General features: G+C 39.4%; 1 protein-coding gene across 2 annotated transcripts in view; it reads left to right on the forward strand.

The window, feature by feature from the left end:
* The window catches only part of NDUFAF2 (NADH:ubiquinone oxidoreductase complex assembly factor 2), a 251,856-nt gene extending 238,587 nt beyond the window's left edge, over window positions 1–13,269 (forward strand). For both annotated transcript variants that reach the window (XM_069096372.1, XM_069096373.1), the window contains exon 4: window positions 12,934–13,269. In XM_069096372.1, coding sequence (XP_068952473.1) covers window positions 12,934–13,185 — 252 coding nt within the window. In that variant the 3' untranslated portion in view covers window positions 13,186–13,269. The remainder of the gene's footprint in view (window positions 1–12,933) is intronic.
* The last annotated feature ends 1,026 nt before the right edge of the window (window positions 13,270–14,295 follow it).

Below are 14,295 nucleotides of genomic sequence, written 5' to 3' on the forward strand. Positions count from 1 at the left end.
TAACAGGACATGAGAGAAGATTAAAAATATGATAAATTTTCATTCCAAGAAAGTCTGTATGGTAAATAACACATGTGTTGAGAATTGACCATCTTTGCTTCCTTCTGAGTATTCTTTTGTTCTCTGCTGTGCACTTTTTTACTTTGTTCTTTTTTTCCCTTCCCCAAACCCCTCAGAAGGCTACAATAAAGTTCAGATATGTTTCTCTATAGCTATAAATATATATAGACATATACTTTCCCAGACATATTCTACTCCCTTTTCTTCTACCTACTACCTTGCCCTCCTCTTACTTGCCTACCTCCCTCCGAGGATCCTTCCCCTATGCTCCCATTCCCAAAAATCTAAACACCTTTCTATACCCCCCCTTTTACCTATTCCCTCAGGCTCCCCCTCAAAGATCCCTCCCTTGGCCTCTCCCCCCTCCTTATTTCCTACCCTTTTGTTTATTCTGAATTTAGAAAACTTTTATACTCTTGTAAATATATATGTATTGTTCCCTCTTGATCCCATTCCTCATGAAAGTTGCTTACCAGAACTACCAGCCCTTCTCCCCCATATAATTCCTCTGTATCAGTCTTCCTCTTGAACCTCTTTTGTATAAAATAATTTCTCTTTTTAGCTGTTCCTAAATGGTTTTACTTTTTAAATTCTTATCAAATTCAGGTTTGCCCCAATCTTTCTTTTTTTAATTTATATTTTTTATTTATAAATTTATTTATTTATAGTTTTCAACATTCATTTCAACAAGATTTTGAGTTACAATTTTTCTCCCCATCTTTCCCCTACCCCCCACCCCAAAATAGCAAGCCTACTGAATACCCCTTCCCCTGATCTATTCTCTTTTATATCCTCCCCCATCACCCTCCTAACTTTCTAGTAGGGCAAGATGGATTTCTATATCCCAGTGCCTGTATATCTTATTTCCCAGTTGCATGTAAAAAAATTTTTTTAAACATTTGTTTTTAAAACTTTAAGTTCCAGATTTTTTCCCTTCTTCCCTCCTCACTCTCCCCCACTGGGAAGATAAGCAATTCAATATAGGTTATACATGTGTAGCTACCCAAATCATTTCCATAGTAGTTATGTTGTAAAAGACTGACTATTTCCGGGGCGGCCAGGTGGCTCAGCGAGTAAGAGCACTGGCTCCAATGTTGGGATGACCTGGATCAAATCCGGGCTCAGATACTCAGCACCACACCCAGAAATAACTGGCTGTGTAACCTTGAGCAAATTACTTAACCCCGATTGCTTAAAAAAAAAAAAAAAAAGACTATTTCCTTCCATCCTATCCTGCCCCCCCACTTATTCTATTTCCTCTTTTGACCCTGTCCCTTTTCAAAAATGTTTGCTTCTAACTACCCTCTCTCCCAATCTGCCCTCCCTTCTATGATCCCCCCTCTTATCACCTACCCACCTATTTTCCTGTAGGGTAAGATACCCAATTGAGTGTGTATGTTATTCCCTCCTGAAGCCAAATTCAATGAGAATCAGGTTGTCCCATTCCCTTTCACCTTCCTGCTCTCCCCCTCCATCATAACAGTTTTGTCTTGCCTCTTTTATATGAGATAATTTACCCTAATCTATCTCTCCCTTTCTCCTTCTCCCAATAAATTCCTCTCACCTCTTAATTTTATTTTTTAGATATCATCCCTTCATATTCAACAAATCCTGTGCCCTCTGTCTATGTATACATGAACATACATATGCCCACATTCACATATATATTTATATACACATATACCCTCCTATACATATATATGTATTTATAGAGAAAAGAATCAATTTGAGAAAGATTTTATGAGTTACAATTATCGTTTTTCCATGTAGGAATGTAAATGGTTCAACTTTAATAAGTTCCTTATGATTTCTTTTTCCTTCTTATACTTCTCTTGTTTCTTGTATTTGAAAGTCAGATTTTCTCTTCAGCTCTGGTTTTTTCATCAAGAATGGTCAAAATCAGGGGCGGCTATGTGGCGCAGTGAGTAAGAGCTCCAGCCCCAGAGTCGGGAGACCCGGGATTGGTTCCAGCCTCAGATACTTAACACCCACACCAAAAAAAAAATGGCCGTGTAACCTTGAGCAAGTTACTTAACCCCAATTGCTTTAAAAAAAAAAAAAAAGAATGCTTGAAATCCTCTATTTCATTGAATGACCATATTTTCCCCTGTAGTATTATACTCAGTTTTTCTGGGTAGGTGATTCTTGGTTTTAGTCCTAGCTCCTTTGACCTCCAGAATATCATATTCCAAGCCCTTTGATCCCTAAAAGTAGAAGCTGCTAGGTCTTGTGTTATCCTGATTGTGTTTCCACAACACTCAAATTGTTTCTTCCTGACTGCTTGCAGTATTTTCACCTTGACCTGGGAACTCTAGAATTTGGCTATAATATTCCTAGGAGTTTTCTTTTGGGGATCTTTTTAAAGAGGAGATCAGTGAATTCTTTCCATTTCTATTTTGCCCTCTGGTTCTAGAATATCAGGGCAACTTTGCTTGATAATTTCTTGCAAGATGGTGTCTAGGCTCTTTTCTTCATCTTGGCTTTCAGGTAGTCCAATAATTTTTAAATTCTCTCTCCTGGATCTATTTTCCAGGTCAGTGGTTTTTCCAATGAGATATTTCACATTGACTTCTATTTTTTCCATTTGTTTGGATCTGTTTTGTAGTATCTTGATTTCTCATAAAGTCCAATTGCTCCAATCTAGTTTTGAAGAAGTTATTCTCTTTGGTGAGTTTTTGAAATTCCTTTTCCATCTGGCAAATATGGCTTTTTAAGACATTCTCACTGGCTTTTTGGGCTTCTTTTGCCATTTGCCATACTTTATTTTTTTTAAAGCAATTAGGGTTAAGTAACTTGCTCAAGGTTACACTGCCAGTTATTTCTGGGTGTGGTGCTAAGTATCAGAACCCAGATTCGATCCCAGGTCATCCCAACTCTGGGGCCGGCGCTCTTACTCACTGAGCCACCTGGCCACCCCGCATAGTCTATTTTTTAAGGTGTTATTTTCTTCAGTGTACTTTTGGGGGTCTCCTTTAGCAGTCTGTTGATTCACTTTTCATGATTTTCTTGCATCATTCTCATTTCTCTTCCCAATTTTTCCTCCACTTCTCTTACTTGATTTTCCAAATCCTTCTTGAGCTACTCCATAGCCTGTAACCAGTTCATATTTTTCTTGGAGGCTTTTGATGCAGGAGTTCTGACTTTGCTGTCTTCCTCACGCTCCATGCCTTGATCCTTTTTGTCCCCAAAAAATGATTCTGTGGGCTGTTTGTGCTTCCTCTGCTTGCTCATCTTGCCAGCCAGTTACTTGACTTTTAAGTTCTTTGCCACAGTAGAATTCTGATTCCAGAATGGAGAGAGCTTTGTCCCAAATTACTGGGGTTTTTGCAACTGCCAGAGCTATTAGGAGGGTGCCCTCTCTACAATCCCCACAAGCTCTAGCTCACTGACCCCAGGACCACCACCTGAGATCACAATCGAGATCCATGCAGGTTAAAGCAAGAGCAATTACCTTCTGAATGGTCGCTTAGTTCCCCTACAATCTGCAGTCCAGGAGCTCCTGAGGCATCCATATGGAGGCTGTGCTGCTGAGCCTTCGCTGCTTCTTGCCCCAGGGGCAGGGTCCAGACCCCTCTTCTCCATCCACCCCGTTCCAACAGAGTTCCACACTGACCTTTTACTTTGTCTTTGGCGTTTATGTGTTGAGAAGTCTGGAAACCACCACAGCTGCTGGTGATTTACTCTCCTGAAGTCTGCTCTGGCTGCCGCTGGTCAGAGCCACCCTGGAGCCAGAAACGCAGCTCACAGGACTGCAATCAGCTCCCAGTTTGGTGTGATAGTCCCCCCTTGTCCGCCTTCTGTGTTTCCTTTAATGGGAGATTTGTTTCTCTCTGTCATTTTGTGGGTTCTGTAGCTTTGTAGTTTGTTTAGAGTCATTTTCTTACATGTATTGGAAGTGATTGGAGCAGGAGCTCACACCAAGTTTGTGCTTCTACTCCTCCATCTTGGCTCCCCCCAATCTTTCTTATGAGTTACCCAATTATTAGTAAGAATCTTAGACATATATTTTACGTATATAAAAAGTAAACAGTTTGTCCTTATGAATACCTTATAATCAGTCTTTGGTATGTGCCTTATATTTCTCTTGGTTCTTGTATGTCAAATCTTACTATTAAGTTAAGGATTTTTAACAAAGTCTTAAGTCTGAGAATTTATCAAATGTTCATTTTTTTTCCATTCAGAATAATACTTAACTTTGCAGGGTATGATATTTTCATCCAGAGCCCCAGTTCTTTTGTTCTTCAATACGTTGTGTTCCAAGACCTGCAGTCCTTTAATGTCTCTGCTACTAGGTCTTATGTAATTCTAATTGTGGCACCATCATATTTAAATTGTTTTAATTTTAACACTTTTAATATTTTATCCTTGAACTGGGTGTTTCAGAATCTGACTATGATATTTCTATGAGTTTTCCTCATAGGATCTCTTTTATTTATTTATTTTTTAAAGCAATTGGGGTTAAGTAACTTGCCCAAGGTTACATGGCCAGTTTTTTTGTGTGGGTGTTAAGTGTCTAAGGCCAGAACCAATCCCGGGTCTTCCCAACTCTGGGGCTGGCGCTCTACTCACTATGCCACTTAGCTGCCCCCATAGGATCTCTTTTAAATAGTGATTGATAGATTTTTTTCTATTTCTACTTTCCCCCCTTGTTCTAACGAATGCTTTCAGCACAATTTTCTTTAATCCTTTCTTGTATTATTGTATCAAGATTCTTTTTTTGAACACTCAGTCCAATTATTTTTATATTCTCTTCTTGATCCATTCTACAAATCTGTTGTTTTTCTTATAAAATGTTTCACTTTCTCTTCTATTTTTTTCATTATTCATATTTTGTTCATTTCTTGATCTCTTATGATTTCACTGGCTTCACTTTGCCCAATTCTAAAATTCTAATTTTCAAAGTATCATTTTTCTTCCTTTAGATTCTGGATCTCTTTTTCTAATTGGTTGACTTTTCTTTCATACCCTTCTTGTTTTTCTTTTTTTCTTCCATCCCTGTCATTTGATTTTTGAAGTTTTTTTTAAGATCTGTGAATTCTTTTTGGGTAGGTGACCATTTTATGTTACTCTTTGGGGGTTTCTTTACTTCAGTTTCCTCCTCTGAAGGAGGAATCTCGGTCATCTCTATTCCCATAATAGCTTTCTATGGTTGGATTCTTTCTCCTTTGCTTGTGAATTTTTTGTGGTGATAGCTTAATTTTTGTAATCACCTTTGGCTCTGGGTTATGGGAAATATGCCTTTTGTCCCAGATCTTCAGTTCTACCCTCTAGCCTAGAACCAAAGCCAAACCTCTAGCCTCCTGTAAGTGCCTATAGCCAGGGGCTTTCTGCCTCACTGCTTTTGCACTCACCAGGCATGTGCTGGTTCCTTCTTACCCCAGCCACTCTTCACAGCACAACTCAGTCTGGCATTGCTGACTGTCAGAGGCTCCCTCGATCTTCCTAGGCTTGAATACCCAATTTCCCTCACTATCCCAGGGGTAAAAGTTCTTGTGGATGGGACCAAGGCAGCCTCGAAAACCAACAAACCTCTGGGCTTGACATTTGTTGTTTAAGCAGCTTACAGCTAATTGTTAAACCAGAACCTAGCCTGGAGGTGTTTACACTTCACTGGGACTTTTTCTTCTGATCTTCTCAAATTGTCCCCAGAAGACTCCAGTTGTGCCTCTTCTTATTTATCTCCACCAACACTTTGTTCCACCCTGAGGTGCTATTTTAACTCTTTTGTAGGGAGAAAAACTTGAGAGCTTGGAATTTTCTGGCCTACACCATCATCTTCCCAGAATCTTCTCTGGCCTGTGAGTTTAGAGCTCATGGGCTAGTGAGCCACCTCTGACCATACACTTCCTTTTTGCAGAGAATAGATAAAGCAGTTTCTCATAGCCTGTGAGAGTGGTGATGCCACTTCCAAGTTAGGTCTTTCAGTAATCTTTACATTCTTCCCCAAAGATCATAGCAGAAGGCAAAGCAGCAGGGACTCATACCAAAAGAGGGAGTCAAGGACTCTCTCCTACTACTCATTATCTCCACTATCACTGAGACATTTTATCTGTAATAGTTTTGCTTCTATAGCTACCTTTTATGTGATCTTCCTAAGAGGAAAGGAGTAATAGACCTTATTATTCACTGCTGCTCACCTACCATTGTCCTACCATTAACCCAGCATTCATAAATCCCCAAAGGGGTTCATGGATAAATTTCAGGGAGTCTATGACTTTGGATGGGAAAAATCTTTATTTTCATTTTTTTATTTTTTATTATTTATGTAACCATGGGATGATTACATCTTTATTTCCACTAATAAAAACATCATTCTAAGAAGGGGTCTGTGATACACAAGAAAAGATTAACAGCTCCTGCCTTGTGTGCCTTAAGTAAATAAATATGTAAATGTGTGGTACTATGAACTAGGACCAGGTCTTGGAGGAGTCTCTGCTGCCTCTTCATACCAATCATCTGTGTCAAGAAGTCTCAAGGTCTTGTTTCACTGGCCCCTCCATTACATCCTCATTGGTCCCACTTTCTCAGTACCCTAGTATTCATCTCCCCTATGAAGAAAGAACAGACTCCCCCTTATCACTTGTTGAGAGTTCTCTTTTCTCTCCTCCTTCTCATCTCATATCACCATGTCAATATCTTCTTTCCAAGACAAACCCTTCTATGAATACACAAGTGATCCCATTCAGTTCCCTCTTCAGCAGATTGGACCCTCCATCATTTCCACTCTCTCATTTATGTGCACTCTCTCCTTGTCTGCTGGATACTTCCTTACTGACATAAATATGACCATGTCTCAACACTCCTCAGAAAACTCCACTTGATTCTTCCAGCCCCATACCATCCCATATCTCTTGTCTCAAGGCTATTTTTACTCCCACTCTCTTTTGGACTCTTTATTCAACACAAGCTGCTTTCTCCAGAGTTACCAATGATCTCTTAATTGCCAAATCTAATGGCCTTTTTTTCATTCTTCATCCTTCTTGACTTCCCTGCAGCCTGACACTGTGAGTTACCATCTTCCCCTTGATACTCTCCTGGTTTCCATGACACTCTCCTGGTTCTCATACCTTTCTTTACTAGATCCTCATCTAGGTCACACCCTCCAAAAGTGGGTGTCTCTCAGGCTCTATCTGGGGCCCTCTTTTCTCCTCCCTCTGTACTGTTTCAGATAGTGATCTCATCATCTCCAGAGGATTAAATTATCTTATCTATGCCTGTGTTTCTCAGATCTACTTTTGTTGTTCAGTCATGTCCAGTTCTTAGTGACCCCATTTGGGATTTTTTTGGCAAAGATACTGGAGCAGTTTGCCAATTCCTTCTCCAGCTCCTTTTACAGATGAGGAAACTGGGACAAACATAGTCAAGTGACTTGCCCAGGGTAACCTAGCTACTAAGTATCTTTTGAACTCAGGTCTTCCTCAGGCCCAGCCCATGCTATATCCCTTAACCTCCAGATTTTTATCTCCAATTTACTATTAGACATCTCAAACTTTATGTCCAGTAGACATCTTAAATTCAATATGTCCAAAAGTGAACTAATTTTCTTTTCCCCCAACCTCCATTTCCGCGCCCCCCCCCCCCCCCCCTTCACATTTCCCCATCACTGTTAAGGACATTTACCATCTACCCAGGTTTTAACTCAGATCTTTCTGACTTTAGGCCCATCACCCTATCCCCTGTACCACCTGGTTAGAAACCTCTCAGTTGCTTAGCACCTCTCCCCTGTATGTGTTATCTACCCATTCAAATGCAATATATTTAAAATAGGGACTGGCTCTCCTTTGTTTTTGTATCACAAGGATTTACTAAACTGTTTGGTAGGTAGTAAAAGCTTTAAAAACACTCTTTTATTCACTAATCCACTTCCATTCAAAACACTGCTAGAAAAAGTATGAGGATGGAAAGAAGATATTTAATAGAAGATAAAGAATAAAATTTACAAATTATAAACATTATTATGAGTTAAACCTAATATGACCTTAGGCAAACCACTAAGATTCCATAGGCATCAGTTTCCTTGCCTGTAAAATGATGCCCTCTAAGGTCCCTTCAGTTCTAGATCGATGATCCTCTAATCCAAAGTACCAACTGCAAGGAAACAGACCTTGTGCTTCTCCTCCTTCCCCTTGTGACTAATTGCTTTCTGTCAAGTCCTGTTCTTGATGCTGGTTAGATCAGTCCTAGCTTTCTTGATGATGAATAGGTTTTTTGGTTTTGTTTTTTTTTTTTAGTTTGCCTATAAGTCTCAAGTATGGAAAATTTGGAGGAAAATAGTTTCTCAATGCCAAGTCTTATCCTTATCAGCTTCAGCTCTCCAAAACATACAGATGTTTGCTTCGCCTAGATTCCCTGACTTTAGATTTAAAGAGTCCCTTACCCCTTTTATTTTTCCTAGCTCCCATATGGAAAAGACTTTTCTTATCTGGCTTCCCAAGCCATGTGTACCTTGGGCTCCAGGCCTTCCTCACCAACCATGGAGGTCTCAGTTCTCTAACTCTGAAAGTGCCCTCTTTGCTGCTGCCTTCAATGTACCTTGGTGAAGCCTTATTGATCTGCACAAACCAAATTCTCCCAGCCATATTGCAGTGGCTGGTGTTGGCCCTAAATTGTGAGATTGTTTCTTCTGCCTTATTCCAGAAGAGATCTGGAATCAGAGATCTGGAGCTTAGGCCTCACAGAGTCACAGAGTTGAAAGGAATCTGAGAGGCAATCAGGTCCAACCTGTACCTCAACAAGAGGCATCATCAACAAGTATTGACCCAACCTTTACTTGAAAACCTCTAAAAAGCAGCAATAACCCAGTACCTCCCAAGATAGCGTGTGCCAATTTTGAGTGACTATAATAATGAGGAAATCTGTGCTCATATAAAACCTAAATTTGCATGTCTGCAGCTTCCATAGGCTGTTCCTAATTCTACCTTCTGAGACCAAGCAGAACATACCTAACCTGTCTTAGCCTTTCAGATGAAGACAATGGTGGTACCAAATTCATTCCTGTCCCCCTTCCCCAGATCTTTTTTCCAGGCTAAGCATCTTCATGTTCTCTAGCTGATGTGCACAGGTCATAATCCCAAGTCTCTTCATCATTCTTTCATGACCTCTGAACCTCTCACTTCCTTGATGCACTCAGCATGGACTTTCCTACTAGACTAATTTTCTACCATATTTTTCACTCTGTGCTCCCTATTGGCTTGCCTTTAGTTTTTCTCAAACTGAGCTGAGGTTTTGGTCATCTCCTAGGACCAATGAGAAGTGATATCCATACTTTCCTTTATTGTATCTTTCTTCCATATCTCTCCAAGCCTATCCCAGGACTGTGAGTTCAGGTCACGTCCCCAAGGAATAGAATTTCAAGTTTTAGAGTAATTAAAACCAAAGTTTTGTACATACAGTACATAACATCATTATATTCCTCATACCCCAAATAACTGGCCAAAGACATATCAAAACAGTTTTCTGCATCGTTAGTCTCTCAAAGATCTTGTTGAAAATTATAATTTAGCAAATGTATTTATAAAAGGGATTCCTGCTTTGAATGGAAAGTTAAATTAAATGACTTCTAATTTTGTTCAGCATCTAAGATTCAGTGACAGGTTTTTTTTTTAATATATCCAATTCTTCTTTCAGCTTCAACACATTATTTTTCAGTGTCCCTATAAAAGATAGTATTTTGAATTTTCAAAGACTATAAGCATTTAGCTTATTATAGATACAGTATGATTCCTACAACATGCTTCCCACTTCTCACTTTAACAGAAACCTAGTTTTCCTCTTGAGAATACCACATCCCTAGAAACCCTCTCCACAGAAAGCCAATGGTTCACCACATCCCTCAACTTATAAGGCCAGAGGAGGTATTGCTTATCTGCTTCCAACCTCTGCTCTGCTGCCATCCTCCAGCAATTTTCCTCCTTCAAAATCCATTGATGTGAATATACAGCTTTCGGAACCTTGTTACTGTCCTTTGCCTGCTGAATCTCACTTTCTTAGCTTCTGCAGTGGCTTCAGCACCTAGTTCATGGTTGGCCTTTCAGCTCCTTTCCATTTCCTTCCTTCTTCCTCAAGAGCTTCATTAACCTATCAAAAATTCTATTTATGTAATTCCTCACCTTTACCTCCAGTGCCTCCCCTTTTTCTGCACTTCTGCATATATAATGTTTCACATTAGACTTTACCATCTCATAGAACTGTAGTGTCTCCAAGTTCCTGAACTTTTAAATTCCAATTTGCAAATACAACTTACTCTCATTCCACCTCAACCTTTCATTAATACCCTGACTATGACCTCTGAAGTCCCTTGACCCTCTTTGCCCCTCGCCACTTTCATCTCCCATACCTTGGTTTTCCTAACCCCCATTCCTGTCCTTCACCCCTGCTCGTCTTTGTTAATAATTTATTTGTAACCACCCTTGCCCACCTCCACAAACTCCCTCTGTCACAAAATAATTTTCAACTCCAGATAACAGTAACTATTAATGATAACAACAATGATAGGGTTGATAGTACTTTAAGATTTGCAGAATGCTTTATAAATATCTCGTTTTATCTTCACAACTCTGGGAGGAAGGTGCTGTCATTGTCCCCTTTTTATAGATGAGGAAACTGAAGCAGACAGCTAAAGAGTCTTGGCCACAGTCACACAATAATAGTTTGAGCCTGTGTTTGAAATCAGATCTTCCTGAATACAAATCTAGTGCTCGATCCATTGCACCACCTACCTGGTTTTCTCCTCTGCTACGTCTGAGTATGCCTGCAGAAAGTCATATGTCTGTGCTGATGTAATCTAAAAATTTGTAGTACAGAACCTTGACTGGTCCCTCACTGCTCCTCACTAATCTTTTTCTTTTAGTCTAATGCCTGTCTCATTCCCTACAGCAGCTGTTTCAAACCTACTTTTTTTTCCCTTTCTCCTCAAGTCTTGGCCCCCATCCAGTTAACAGATGATGTAGCCTACTTATTTAACTGGTAAAATTGAGGGTGTCGGACCAAAGCTTCTTAAACTGTTTTCCTCTGTTCCTCAAAATTTCTGAATATCTTTCCATTCTCCCTTCCTTCTATCCTGTCTCAAAAGGTTTTGATTCCCCCTACTTATACTTTTAATTCTGTCACCTCTTCCCTTTTCCTGAACCTTGCTGCAGCAATTATTCCCCCGTCATAATCTTCACTAATCCCTCCTGTCCCCTTCTTCTAAACTGTTGCCATATATACTCAGATATCCCCATATCTAAAAATGCCCTTCTTCAACCCTTAACACAAATCCATCTGGTTCCTCCCTTCCATGGCCAAACTTATTGAAAAAGCTTCCTAAAGCCTATGCCTTTACTTCCATTCCACCTACTCTCCATTCTGTCCCTCACAACCTAACTTTCATCCTGAACTTTAAATTAAACCTGCTTCCTCAGAGGTCACTGGAGATCTCCTAATAAGCAAATACAATAGCTGTTTTTAGCTACTCTATTCAAGATTACATGTTCATGGAAACATAAGTAGGTATAGATACTCCTATTCCAGGTAATTACCTTCCTTGCCTTCTCCAAGGCATTTGATGTTATTTACCACACCCTCTTTTTTTTATGCTCTCTCTCCCATTTGTTTCTGATGTAGTGGTCTATCTCTTTACTTGCTCTTGTCTTGTCCTTCCCTATTTCCTCTTCCACCATAAATTAGATGTTCAAGGTTCTGCCCTGGACCCCCTTTTCCTCTCTATCTGCCCTGTCTCCTTTGACATTATTCATATCCTTTCTATTCAGCCAACCCACAAATCCATGTCTCCAGTTATACACTCTCTTATTAATTATAAACTTGCATTTCCAACTACCTTTAGGACATCCCCTCCTGTCTAATCGACATTTCATACTTAGTTTGTCCCAAATCCAACTTAATCCTTCCCCAAAAGTCCATTTCCCCTGACTTCATTATTTCTATCAGTGAAATTATAACCTGTTCACCCAGACTCCCATAATCAAACTTTGGTTCCTTCCTGTCTTCTCATATCTTCTCATTTTCTAAGTCCTATCTAATCTACCATTGAAGTATTTCATACTACCATCCCTCTTCTCTATTCCCACAACCCCCAGTATGACTCCTCATTATTGTGCAACTAGACTTGTGCTATAGCCTCCTGACACCTCCATCTTTTTCTGTCTGTAATCTATCCTTCATGTTATTGATTTGGTGCAGTTTTTCAAATGGTAATTACCTGGAATAGGAGTATCTATACCTACTTATGTTTCCATGAACATGTAATCTTGAATAGAGTAGAACCAGTGAAAAATATTTAGAGTTTGGTATTGATCCCATGATGCTTGAACTTGGACTTCTTGCTTTGATCTTTCTTTAGGAGAAGAAGGAAAGTAGCCACAGCAGTATTCTGGTTCCTTTCTTCTCCTGTATCTACCTAACCCTGAAGCCACCAACCACTTCAGCCTCTAGCTATCACTTCTACTATAGTAGATCTGAGTAATGACTAGTTACCAAAAAGAAAATAAATAGTAAGTTCAAAGAGTGTCTGTGAGACAAACTTTATCCGGCCTTGCTTATGTTGATGGTTACTTGGATTTCTCATAATGATCAAATTGTTTTATTTTTGTAATGAATATTCCTATCTAATAGTCTTACGTTTTTTTATTTCATATTAAACAAAAGGATGGAGCAATTAAAATAATTTTCTAATTTAATGATAAGATGTAGTATTCATTCCACACTCACACTACACAGAAAGCACTCAATGTGAGTATGTGTTATATATGATTTACCTTCTCTGAAGAAAAGCATTATCTTCTCTTAAAGTTCATGCTTGTTTTTTCTTTTTATAACAACAAGCTCATATCTAAAGGAATTTTTCATGTCCTCCACTACTGTGTATTCATGCAGGAAATAATGAAGAATGAGAAATATAAAGAAGATGTTCAACTGAAAACCAAAGACATTTCTGAAAAAGAAAACCTTCAGATCACAGACAGCAAGGAGATGCTTGCTGTTTCATCAGTTCAAACTAAAATTAAAGGACATGCTTCAGCTCCTGACTTTGGAAAGAGTGACCCATCAGAAGACCCCACTAGCACTGGTAAAACCTTCCAACCAGGATCCTGGCTGCCTCGAGAAGGCAGTAACCAAAATAAATGAACACATTTGCTATGGGTAAAATCCTTTCAATTAAATGGATGTGATTATTTCAACAACTAAAAATAAAAGCAGACATAAAAAACTGATCACTTTGTATTTTCTAGATGTACAGTAAAGCTGCAATCCATTAGGTTTAATTGTTCTTTTTAGGAACCATTTTAGAAAAATTGAATTTGATGAAGCCATAAAGTTAGAAACACATTAAATAGTTATTGTGCTTAAATTTTTACTGTGTTTTAGTGCATTGATTTACTTTTGGTATAGTCCCCACTGAGTGCCACCGTGCTTGAGAGAAATACCGAACATGGAAACATGGGATACTCAACAAGCTGTGGCTTGTGATGACCATTCAGGAATCTTCCATAAATATTCCCAAATAGAAATAGTAACAGTGGGTGAAGTAACCCAGGGATGCGGAGTGGGGGTTGGGGGGGAGGAGGGAGGGATTTCTAAAAGCTAAAAAAAATTTAAAAATAAAAAAGACTAAACTAGAAATGAAGAATAGTTGATTATAACAAAAGTCACTTCTGGGTCCCACAACCAACAAGATGGCAGACTAGATATATTCTCTGATGCCCACAACCTATCAAGCTTCTCCTAAACAGAAATTATGTGCCAAAGACAAAGCACCTGCAGCTATCTCCATGGTCTAGGACATCAGAATAAAAAAAGAAAGGTTTAAAAAACAAAATATCAACTGACATGTCCCTGGTGTTCACTCAGCACTCCTCCCCCACCTCCCACATTACTAGCAGCAATCTTGTTCTAGTCAACCCTTGAACTGGACACATTGCTTGCAACAAAACTCAACCTCACACATCACTTTTTACCCCCTCTTTCCATTGCCATGGAGATTCTGGTTCTGGACTACAGAATTTTGCTTGGCTTCAACAGATAAACTGGTGCTATGGCAGTACTCCAGGGGCAGAAACTAATAGCCAGCCCTACAGTGGGCAGAGGTCTATACTGCAAAAAAATATCTTCAGGAGAGCAGAAGGGCATAGAGGAATGGATATGATGAGTGTCTGGACTAGAAAAAGAGCTCTACACCACACCCAATACCCCCCTCAGCCCTGGATACCTACAAAAGTCAATCCCATAGCACCAACA

The sequence above is a fragment of the Petaurus breviceps genome, unplaced genomic scaffold (assembly GCF_028583685.1).
Source record: "Petaurus breviceps papuanus isolate PSGF00001 unplaced genomic scaffold, PetGlider_PUasm1.0 229, whole genome shotgun sequence".
In the NCBI taxonomy this organism is placed as follows: Eukaryota; Metazoa; Chordata; class Mammalia; order Diprotodontia; family Petauridae; genus Petaurus; species Petaurus breviceps.